At 32.9% G+C, this 10,874-nt stretch overlaps 1 protein-coding gene across 1 annotated transcript in view; it reads right to left on the bottom strand.

The window, feature by feature from the left end:
* Positions 1–10,874, bottom strand: part of LOC108734900 — a 33,563-nt gene that overhangs the window by 20,297 nt on the left and 2,392 nt on the right. Inside the window, exons 2-3 of the mRNA XM_018466663.1 lie at positions 3,187–3,261; positions 617–814 (exon numbers count right to left, since the gene is read on the bottom strand). Coding sequence (XP_018322165.1) covers positions 617–814; positions 3,187–3,249 — 261 coding nt within the window. The 5' untranslated portion in view covers positions 3,250–3,261. The remainder of the gene's footprint in view (positions 1–616; positions 815–3,186; positions 3,262–10,874) is intronic.

Here is a 10,874-nt window from a genome sequence, read left to right as displayed (position 1 = left end):
AATCCTAATTATATACGGGACCAATTTTAATTAAAATAGCGTAAATATTACTAAATACAGGTTTTTGCATTTTAACCATAGTTTACGATATATTTGTATTTAGTAACTTTTTACCATCTTTTGGTTAAAATTAGTTCCATTAAAAAATAATCAATCATGTTTTGTAGTTGACTTTTTTTTATTTTCTTTTAGTTTCTTAAATGTGTGATACCAAGCACTTTTTACAGTTTTTCATTTGGAATTTAATCCATTTGGTCGTTTTTTGACTAGAAATATGAGAAACCTGACAATCATCCTTATGGAGTACCTATCAATTTCGGGGGTTACTTTTACCCAATAAAAATGTATTTCCGCAAAAAAGGAACACGTACCTTAACATTTTAAGGTAGATTAATATATTACAACCGCTAGTCAATGGATAAAGGTTACGCCGAAAGGTTTCCTTGTAAGAAACCCTACTTTGAAAAAACCTCGTACGAGAAGGCGAAACGTCGGTTAAGTTTTGTCAAAAATAAACTTTAAAACAAAACCTATTGCAGCTCTGTCCTAATTTGCAAGACTTAAGTATAATTTATTTAAATAATATTTAAATATAAAAAAAAATCTAAAAACTTACCAGAGTAACTGTGCTGTATCTGCACTCAATTTGAAACGTACAGTGACTATTATGAGTTAGTTTAACATTACACGGTGGGCACAAACTCACTGATCCTTTACAAGGTCGTATGGTATCATATTCATCTTTGGACCTATAATACAATAACAACCTCCCTTCCAACACGAACCAGTATTTTCTCCAAGGTGACCCTATTCTCTACAAGGTGCCATTTTAAATGAACAAACAAAGCTATGAACAAGTGCAATTAGCAAATATTTCCCATTGCTCGTTGGAAATACCCGTTAAATTTCTTATCTAAGTTATATGCATTTTAAATAGTATTTATGATACAACATATTTGTATTTTTCTAGAGATTGTAACATGGATATCGCAGCAAATGAAATGAAAAATTTATAAAATACTGTAAAAGTAATTCTTTTATTTTATTAAAGGTGTTAGAGGGTGTTTTTTAGAACTGCTGACATTTTTCTTAACCTAATTTGTCTATTAATAAAGCCATATGCCATCTGTATGGATTAATCCGATCATTATTCCCATTTTTAAGCTGAAGATAGGTCAGATTCTCTCCTTAATTTGTTCTATTGATAAATTATTTGATTTTATTACGGCATCTACGATTAATGAGTGTTTTATTCAGTTGACACTGAAATAACATCATAGTTTCACGAAGAGGTGTTTTAGATTAACTAACCTTAAGGTTTATAAGTACCTTAAAATAATAGAGACTTAATGATTCCATTAAAGGTGTATGTTTGGAGCACGGCGTTGTACGGGTGTGAAACATGGACAGTGGGAGCGGCGGAAAAGAAAAGGTTAGAAGCGTTCGAAAAAGGTTGTTAAAGGTGTATGTTTGGAGCACGGCGTTGTACGGGTGTGAAACATGGACAGTGGGAGCGGCGGAAAAGAAAAGGTTAGAAGCGTTCGAAATGTGGTGTTATAGGCGGATGATGAGGATATCGTGGGTAGAAAATGTTAGTAGGACACCTTCTCAGGCATGAAGGTCTAGTCAGAGACATATTAGAGGCAGAAACAGGAGTTAGGAGGGGTAGAGGTAGACCTAGATTAGATTACTGTTCGCAAATAGTTAAGGATGTGGGCTGTTCTAGTTTTAGGGAAATGCGAAGTTTAGCTCAGGATAGGAAAGAGTGGAGGTACGTGTCCAACCAGTCTTAGGACTGATGGCCTTATGATGATGATGATGAATGATTCCATATATTGCACATGAGGTCTATATGAACGGTAATGCCTTGAGAGTTCGTACTTATAATTAGAATATAATAGGTCAGAATTTAGAAATTTAGATCGTATCAGAGATTTGGGGGTGATATTTCAGAATGACTTTGCCTTTGATCTACACCTTGAAGATTCAGATATTGAGTTTTATCAAACAGGCAGGCAACCGTCCGCATATGATTCCTAAATATGGATGCCTTACTATCAATTAAATATTTCCAAAATGGAAAAAAGTTGTGCATATAAACTTCTTTATTTGCTAAATTGGAATTTCCTCAATAAAGTCTATGCACAGTTATTATGATAAGCTATTTATCAGAAGAGTATTCATTAATCGCATTGACGCTAATGATATTCAAGAAATATTCATTAATAGGGATTTAAGTTAATATTGTTAAAATTATCCTTTATTTTTTTAGGTAAAATAAAAATATTGGTATGCAAGGGAAGAAAAAGTAAGGAAAGAGCGAATGTAAAGATAGGAGACGAATAATTAGAAGACAAAATCATTCTGAAACTCATAAGATTTTTGTTTCTATAAGTAATGTTGGGGGGTAATATTTTTTTAGGTAAAATAAAAATATTGGTATGCAAGGGAAGAAAAAGTAAGGAAAGAGCGAATGTAAAGATAGGAGACGAATAATTAGAAGAAGTAGCTGATTTTAGGTATCTAGGAAATCAGATTAGTCAGGACGGAGGGAGTAGTAGGGAAATAAAGCAGAGGATAGTGCAGGTTCGAGTCACCTTCAATAAAAAGAAGTCACTTCTATGCTCGTGAACGATTAATTTAGAAATTAGAAAAAGATTGTTAAAGGAGTATGTTTGGAGCGCGGCGCTGTACGGATTTGTATGAGGATACCGAGTATAGAGAAGGTTAAAAATGAAGAGGTATTAGAAAGAGTAAGAGAATAGTGGACTCAAGAAGTCAATAAGAAATGGGAGAGATAAGCTGGTAGGACACCATCTCAGGCATCAAGGTCTAGTCAGATACATATTAGAGGCAGAAACAGAAGTTAAGAGTTTAGGGGTAGATTTAGATTAGATTACTATTCGTAAATAGTTAAGGATGTAGGATGTTTTAGTTTTAGGGAAATGCGAAGATTATCTCAGGATAGGAAGGAGTGGAGGTGCGTGTCTTATGACTGACGACCTTATGATGATGATGGCGATGAACTGCATCAAAAATTTTATTTTAATAGTGAGCATTTTAGGACTTAATATTTCTTAGGTACCGGCAACAATACAGAATTGTCATGTAAAGTTGTATCTAAATAATATCTACTAGTTTTTATTTCTAAACAAACATTAATGCGTTAGGTACAATATAACTTACCAATTTTCCTTTTTTCTCCAAGTAACCTGAAATTTTTCCAGAAATACTTTTTTCAGATGTCATAACTTTTCTTTTCTAAAACAAAAAGAAAATCTGGTTAATGAATGAAATAGAACACCATACAAGTGCTTTTGTTTACAAACGTAAAATGTAGTTAAAGGTCATTTTTCCTAGAAGTGGGTCGTTTCGCCTGCAGCTAAGAGTTATGCTTCTATTAGTTTCTTTTTACCTTACAATAAGTACCTTTTGATGGTAACTGTTTACAATTTTTTGATAGCTACTGTATTAATGAATTAGTTTTAGTAACTTGTACGATATATAACATTTTACAATTACAACAATTATTTTCCAAAGTCCACAACATGACATTTAATGTTATTACTTCGGCTTAATTTTATCTCGAGGAAGCGTTGTTATGTTAACGATCAGAAAATGTACAAAAATGTATAATTTAATTATCTCAACTATCTCTTAAAAATTTAATTATCTCAAAAATTGATAGCTATCTGCTGGGGAAGTACATGACAAAATCGATCGCAAATGAGCTCTACTGTTTTTTAAATTTCCTGTAAACCTGCACAATTAAGCCAATCTGGGCTTTTTTTTGTGGAGGGTAAAAGTCGATTCTTTGAGATGAAAAGGCAATTATATGTAATTGATAAGTATAAGGTAGCTCGTTTTAGAATATCTTTTTTTATCGAGTATAGAGGAGCAAAAATGTTATGTCTTATCAATCTAACCTAGTTATTTATTTTTCTTTAAAGATGGTAACACACATTTTTTAAATGTTTTTCAGATCCGCTAATGTATAGACACGTTGGTTATAATAATATTCTTAGAGCATTCTTTTCTATAATTAAATGCAATTATGAATGATGTAAGGCGAATTTAAATCCTACAATGCGTGAGCTAGAGAAAGTAAAAGTTTTTCCACATATCTATGCATAATTAAGTGCATCAATGTTCCTGCTTAGTAACGTATTAATTAGATAGCAGTTTTCATTGTTACTATAACAAACTATTAACCTGAATTTGTGACTCATATATATTTTTAATGTTTGTCAGATGAGATAAAAAATAAAATGCCTGACAGTGATAGGAATGGAATTTCCGGTAATGAATTGCAGGAGGATGGAATATTCTTAAATATATTATCTATTCTGAACAGGCAGTTGTAGAACTTGAGTAGTAATGAAGAGAAGTAAATATTATGAAGAGAGTCAGACAAGGATGCACACTGTCACCGCTACTTTTTTATCTATACATCGAAGACGTGTTAAACATCATTAAAGACAGGACAACTGTAGGTATAGATTATACAGTGGCAATAGATTAGTATGCTTAGATTTGCAGATTATATAGCGCAGGGCCGGACTGACCAAACCGGGCCAAATACCTCCCGGGCCAAATCGAGCCAGATGACTCAAAAAATGTGAAATTAAAGTCCGGCTCTGATTTTTATCCTTCATTTTTAAATCTAATTTATAAAATTTTCTAAAAATAAAAAATTTTTAAAACAAGAACAAAGACCGAGGTAAAGACAAACGCAAATTTCCTCCTAAATTCTTAAATTTATTTAAAAACGTGTGCTGTTAAAATTTGTGCACTTCCCCTTCTAAACCAGGTCATTTGGTTTCATCAGTCCAGCTCTGATATAGCAGTATTAGCATCCAGCAAGAAGGAGTTATAGTTAGCCTTAAATAAAATGGAAGCGGTAATGACAAAATAATATTGTATGAAAATAAATAAAAGTAAGACAAAAATACTGGTATGCAAAGGAAGAAAAAGTAGAGAAAGAGCGAATATTAAGATAGGAGACAAAAGATTAGAAGAAGTGGCTAATTTTTTGGTATCTAGGAATTCAGATAAGTCAGGACAGAAGGAGTAGTAGGGATAGAAAGCAGAGGATTCCGCAGGATCCAGTCGCCTTCAATAAAAAGAAGTTACTTCTATGCTCGTGAACGGTTAATTTAGAAATTCGAAAAAGATTGTTAAAGGTGTAAGTACGTCTGAAGACCGCCGGTGTACGGGTGCGAAACATGGACAGTGGGCGCGGCGGAAAAGAAAAGGTTAGAAGCGTTTGAAATGTGGCCTTACCGGCGTATGATGAGGATAGACTAGGTTAGAAATGAAGAGGTATTAGAAAGAATATGGGAAAATAGGACTCTATGGAAGCCAATAAAAAGTAGGCAAGATAAGTTGATAGAATACCTTCCAGGCACGAAGGGCTACTATTTAGAGACATATAGGAAGCAGGAACATTAGTTAAGAAAAGAGAAGTATACCTGGAGCGATTACAATCACAAATAGTTATGGTGGTATGATGCTCCAGTTTTAGGAAAATACGAAGACTAGCTCAGGGTAGGAAAGAGTGGAGGTAGGTAGAAGACAAAAAATTAGAAGAAGTGGTTGATTGTCAGTATCTAGGAAGTCAGATAAATTAGGACGGAAGGAGTAGTAGGGATATAAAGCAGAGAATAGCGCAGGATCCAGTCGCCTTCAATAAAAAGAAGTTACTGCTATGCTCGCGAACAAGGTAGGAAAGACTGGAGGTGCGTGTCCAGCCAGTCTTACGACTGACGACCTTATGATGATGATGAAAAATATTTTTGCAAATTAAAGAAAAATTTTACACCCAAAGTTAACTTTTTTTAAAATCTTAAAAATTAATTCTCAGCACCTTAGTAAAATTAATACTTACTTTTTTATAGTACCTGATTAAAGAATATTCCTAATTTTAATGTAATTGATTTCTAAATATAATGGTTTCTAAAGAAAATGTCTGTGATAGACTGGATTTTATTTTTCATTGAGTAACGAAAAATTTTAAAAAAATAGTCCTCTAATAGTTTTTAATGACAAATCTCGGCAAGGCAAACAGAAAGATAAAAAACTGCAATTTTGTACATGTATATTATATCGCCTTAAAAAACATCTCAACCGTTATAACAAAGTTTTTTAAAGAACAATAACTTTTAGGACAGCAATTTATTGAAAGTACTTAAAATTAGTTGTTAATCGCGAGCTTACTTACCCTGTGAGATTGAAGTTTCGCTTTTTTAATTTTGAGACACGAAAACACCGACATTTTTAAAAAATCGCACTCAACTTCTAATTCAATGTAAAATAAATATTCAGCTCTGTTTATTAACTATGGAATATGCACAAATGTTTGACTAGTTTTGTTAAATTCATACGGAAGGCTTATCTATTTCAGTAATATTGAATGCTATTTATTATCTTATGAATATTGTTATACTTAATGTTCCAAGTTAGTTAAAAACAATATAGCATAGAAAATGAACTCAAGAAAAACGTACATTTAAGGTAGCAAAAATTATGATAGTTCTTATACATCATATTATAATACATAATAATAAATGACCATTGTCGCCTTAATGTTCTAATTAAAAGTAACACCTACGGTCATCAATAAAATAAAACTAAATGTTAATTTTCACAAAATATATTAGAGCACTTTACAATTGTTTCGCCTCACCAAGGCTGTAACTGATCACTAAGATTGATTGGGCACGTACCTTCACTCTTTCCTATACCGAGCTAGTCTTCGTATTTTCCTAAAACTAGTACATCCTACCAGCATAACTATTTGTGATTGTAATCGCTCTAGGTATACTTCTCTTCTCTTAACTCCTATTTCTGCTTCCTATATGTCTCTAAATATTAGCCCTTCGTGCTTGAGAAGGTATTCTATCAACTTATCTCGCCTATTTTGTATTGACTTCCATAGAGTCCTCTTTTTCCCTATTCTTTCTAATACTTTTTCATTTCTAACCTAGTCTATCCTCATCATAAGCCGATAACAACACATTTCGAACGCTTCTAATTTTTTTTCATGTTTCGCACCCGTACAGCGCCGCGCTCCAAACATACACTTTTAACAATTTTCTTCGAATTTCTAAATTAACCATTTGCGAGCATAGAAGTGACTTCTTTTTATTAAAGGCGATACGACCTTGCGCTATCCTCTGCTTTATATCCCTACTACTCCTTCCGTCCTGACTAATCTGATTTCCTAGATACCTAAAATCAGCTACTTCTTCTAATTTTTCGTCTCCTATCTTTATATTTTCTCTTTCCTTACGTTTTCTTCCCTTGCATACCAGTATTTTTGTCTTACTTTTATTTATTTTCATACAGTATTGTTTTGTCAGTACCGCTTCCATTTTATTTAAAGTTATCTCTAACTCCTCCTTGCTAGATGCTAATACTGCTATATCATCTGCAAATCTAAACATACTAATCTTTTGCCCCTGTATATCTATCTCTACACATGTACTTTCTTCAATGATGTTGATCGCGTCTTGGATGTATAGATTAAAAAGTAGCGGTGACAGTGTGCATCCCTGTCTGACTCCCTTCCTAATATTTATTTCTCGACGTTGCTTCCCCATCTCTATAACTGCCTGTTGTTCTTTGTAGAAACTAAGTATCACTCTTCTATCTTTGTAACTCATCCCTACATTTTTAAGTATATTTAATATCTTGTCCCATTTAACATTGTCAAAAGCATAAACCTATCTCGCCTATTTCTTATTGACTTCCATAGCGTCCTTCTCTATCCACGGTAAAACTATTGTCTGTTGGATTTTATTGGTGAAATTAGATTTTATTTTATTTTATCGTTAGACATAAATTGTAAAAATTATTTTCCATGGTACGAAGCCCTCGGTATACACGTCGAATTTGCACTTGGTCAGTTGTTATTTTTACAATCTGTTAATCATAGAAAACATGATTCTTTATCATTACTAGAAAGTACCTACTAAATTGAAAGCGCATTAGCAATTAAAATATTCTGCTCCAGATTGATAATAAAAAGGAGATAATCCGCTACTCGTCTATATACCGCTTTGTCTTAATACGTATCTATGTGAATTTGTATGAAACGTAAATTAAAGTTAAAGATCTTATCAACAGTAATTGTATGTGAGTTTGCATTATTAAATACGTATATCTTTGCTAGAGAAAGTCTAAATATGTAAACAAGTATCATTTTTATATTAATGATATACATAAGTATTAACGGTAGAAGTAACAATGTAATCCCCTTAAGCTATTTTATTGGAATATTTCTAATTAATTCGAAAAAGAAGTTTAATTTCTAGAATGGCAAAGGAGCTGGGCCGTTTTTGAGTCATTATAATCTAGTCAAAAATATTTCATTCGCTGAATTGTAGTTTCTTACTCAAGACTTGAAAAGGCTCACAAACATAAGGGGTTGTTCATAAAATACATTCGTAAATAAGGAGGAGGAAAGGGTATTGCTTAGCGTGACGGGATANTGAGAAATAAGTATGTGGGATTTTAAATGATTTGATGTGGTGTTATTTGTCGGTATCTTTTTAATTCCTTTTCTGCACACCAAAGTTGCTTTATATGTTTATCTTGAGAATTGCAATACTTAGATAAAAGAAAGAAATGGACAAAAAAAAAATCGAAACTTACATTCGTAAATAAGGAGGAGGAAAGGGTATTGCTTAGCGTGACGGGATAAATTTTTCATAAATTTTATTTTTCTTAACTTGACAGTTCGTAAAATTTTTCATTACGATAGAAAGTCATTCTCAATGCAATTTTTAATGGCAAGTTTATGGGGGTGGAGTAGCTTTGTGATGTAATATTTGGTAGGGGGTAGTCGCTGAAAATGTAACTTGGCGAGACGAAGGGGGAGAGAGGGATCTAAAAAGGTGAAATTCTGAGTGATGCATTTTATGGACTTGAAGACATCTTCTGATTTATTTCTATTTTTTTAAGGTCCTGAATTATCTGAAGATATAAAGTGCACAGGATACTATTTTATTATTTTTGTTATTCCAAGGAGTAATTACCAAGAATTGATATGTTCAAAAAACCCCGCTCACGTTCAAAAATTGGTTAGATATGCAGTTCCACTGCTTCCAATTATGAGCGAATCTTCGTATTTCGCGAAAACTAGTAAATAAATAGTAATCCGATTTACTGCTCCACTTAGCTTCTGTTTCTGCTTCTTGTTTTCCTAACTATTCTTTCATGTTTCAGAAGGCGTTAAACCATTCCATATGTATATCTCCTTTCTCTTATTCATTGACTTTCATAGAGCCTTTTCCTGTAGGTTTAGGTTTTTTTACCTTTTTTAACAGCCCTTTTTTTCTAACCTTTTCTACCCATCTTATTTTCAAAACCTGAGTAAGTATAACATCACATCTCACACCTCAAACGCTTCTAACTTTTCATTTTCGCCGAGTTTCGCATAGAAATACACTTTTCTAATTCTAATTTCTAAATTAACCGTTCGCGAGCACAGAAGGAATTTCTTTTGATCGTGGGCCACTCTTTGGTTTACGTGCCTACCACTTTTTCCATCGCGAGTTATCTGATATTCTAGTTATCAAAAATCGGCGACTTCTAGTTTTTCAATTGCAATTTTCATATCAGTTCTAATCCTACTTTTATGCCCCTATATATAGGAATATTTTTGTTCTACTTACTGTTCGCAAATAGTTAAGGATGTGGGATGTTCTAGTTTTAGGGAAAGATTAACTTAGGATAAGAGGAAAAAGTGGCGGTGTCTGTCCAACCAGTCTTAGAACTGACGATTTTATGATGATGGTGATTTTTATTTATATTATTTAATGCTCTTTTGTTAATTTCGGTTCAATTTTATTTAACACCATCTTTTGCTGCTTCTTGCTAAATTTGCTGTGTTGTTCGTAAACGTAATAAGCATACTCTAATCCAGGGGTGACCAACCCGCGGCCCGCGGGCCGTATGCGACTCGTCTTGAACATTTTTCCATCGCGCGAGATTCATCATATCTTACAAAATAAATTTATATTATAATGGCCAAAGTAGTGGATAACAATGTAGACATTATAAGAATAAATTATTTGTGCATCTATATCTTCAAAAATTAACTGTGGAAATTAGGAGAAAAAATTAACTTTAATTTTAAAACAATATTCTTGTCATGACAAATATTGTCTGTTTTATTATTGAGTTCAAAAAATGTCTATTCTATAATGGGTCTAGATCTAATATGCGGCCCTTGGAGTTATGATTTATTTCTAAAGTATCTTGAAAGATATTTCGACACTGTCTATACAGAAAGCTAATAATACCCAATCCTAATTATATACATATTATTGCATTTAGACCATCAGTGGTTCTTAGACGTTCGGGGCCTGAAGAATATCTAAGTTTTCTTGGGGGGAAAAATAAAAGGCAAATTACAAAATTTTTACATAACGCGCAATTTTCAATTTTTACAAAAAATGTCATGCAAATTACCCGTAAAGAACAAGATTTAGCCCGTACAAATTTGAAACCTGGTTTAAAAGGAATCGAAATTACAAATCATTTCTTTCTATTTCCGAAAACCACATTTTCGTCAAAAGATTGATCAGAAATAAATCAGGCTTTCTGATCCGGGTATGATGGAAAATCGTCACGCCATATATGATCAACATAGGATCCATTTGAAAAATCCATGTCGGATCTGTTTCTAAGATCCATGACGGATCCGTTTCTAAAATCCATGACGGATCCGTTTTAAGGATCCATGCTGGACCCATTCAACAGATCCATTCCCGATCCAGTCAAAAGATCGTTTAAAGGATGAGGATTATTTTTTCTTTTTATTAATTTGGCATAAAATAATTAAATCAATATTACCATTTTACCTTAAT

The sequence above is a fragment of the Agrilus planipennis genome, unplaced genomic scaffold (assembly GCF_000699045.2).
Source record: "Agrilus planipennis isolate EAB-ADULT unplaced genomic scaffold, Apla_2.0 scaffold84, whole genome shotgun sequence".
Classification (NCBI taxonomy): Eukaryota; Metazoa; Arthropoda; class Insecta; order Coleoptera; family Buprestidae; genus Agrilus; species Agrilus planipennis.
Note: the sequence above shows the minus strand (reverse complement) of the source record. Positions and strands in the feature narration are given on the sequence as shown.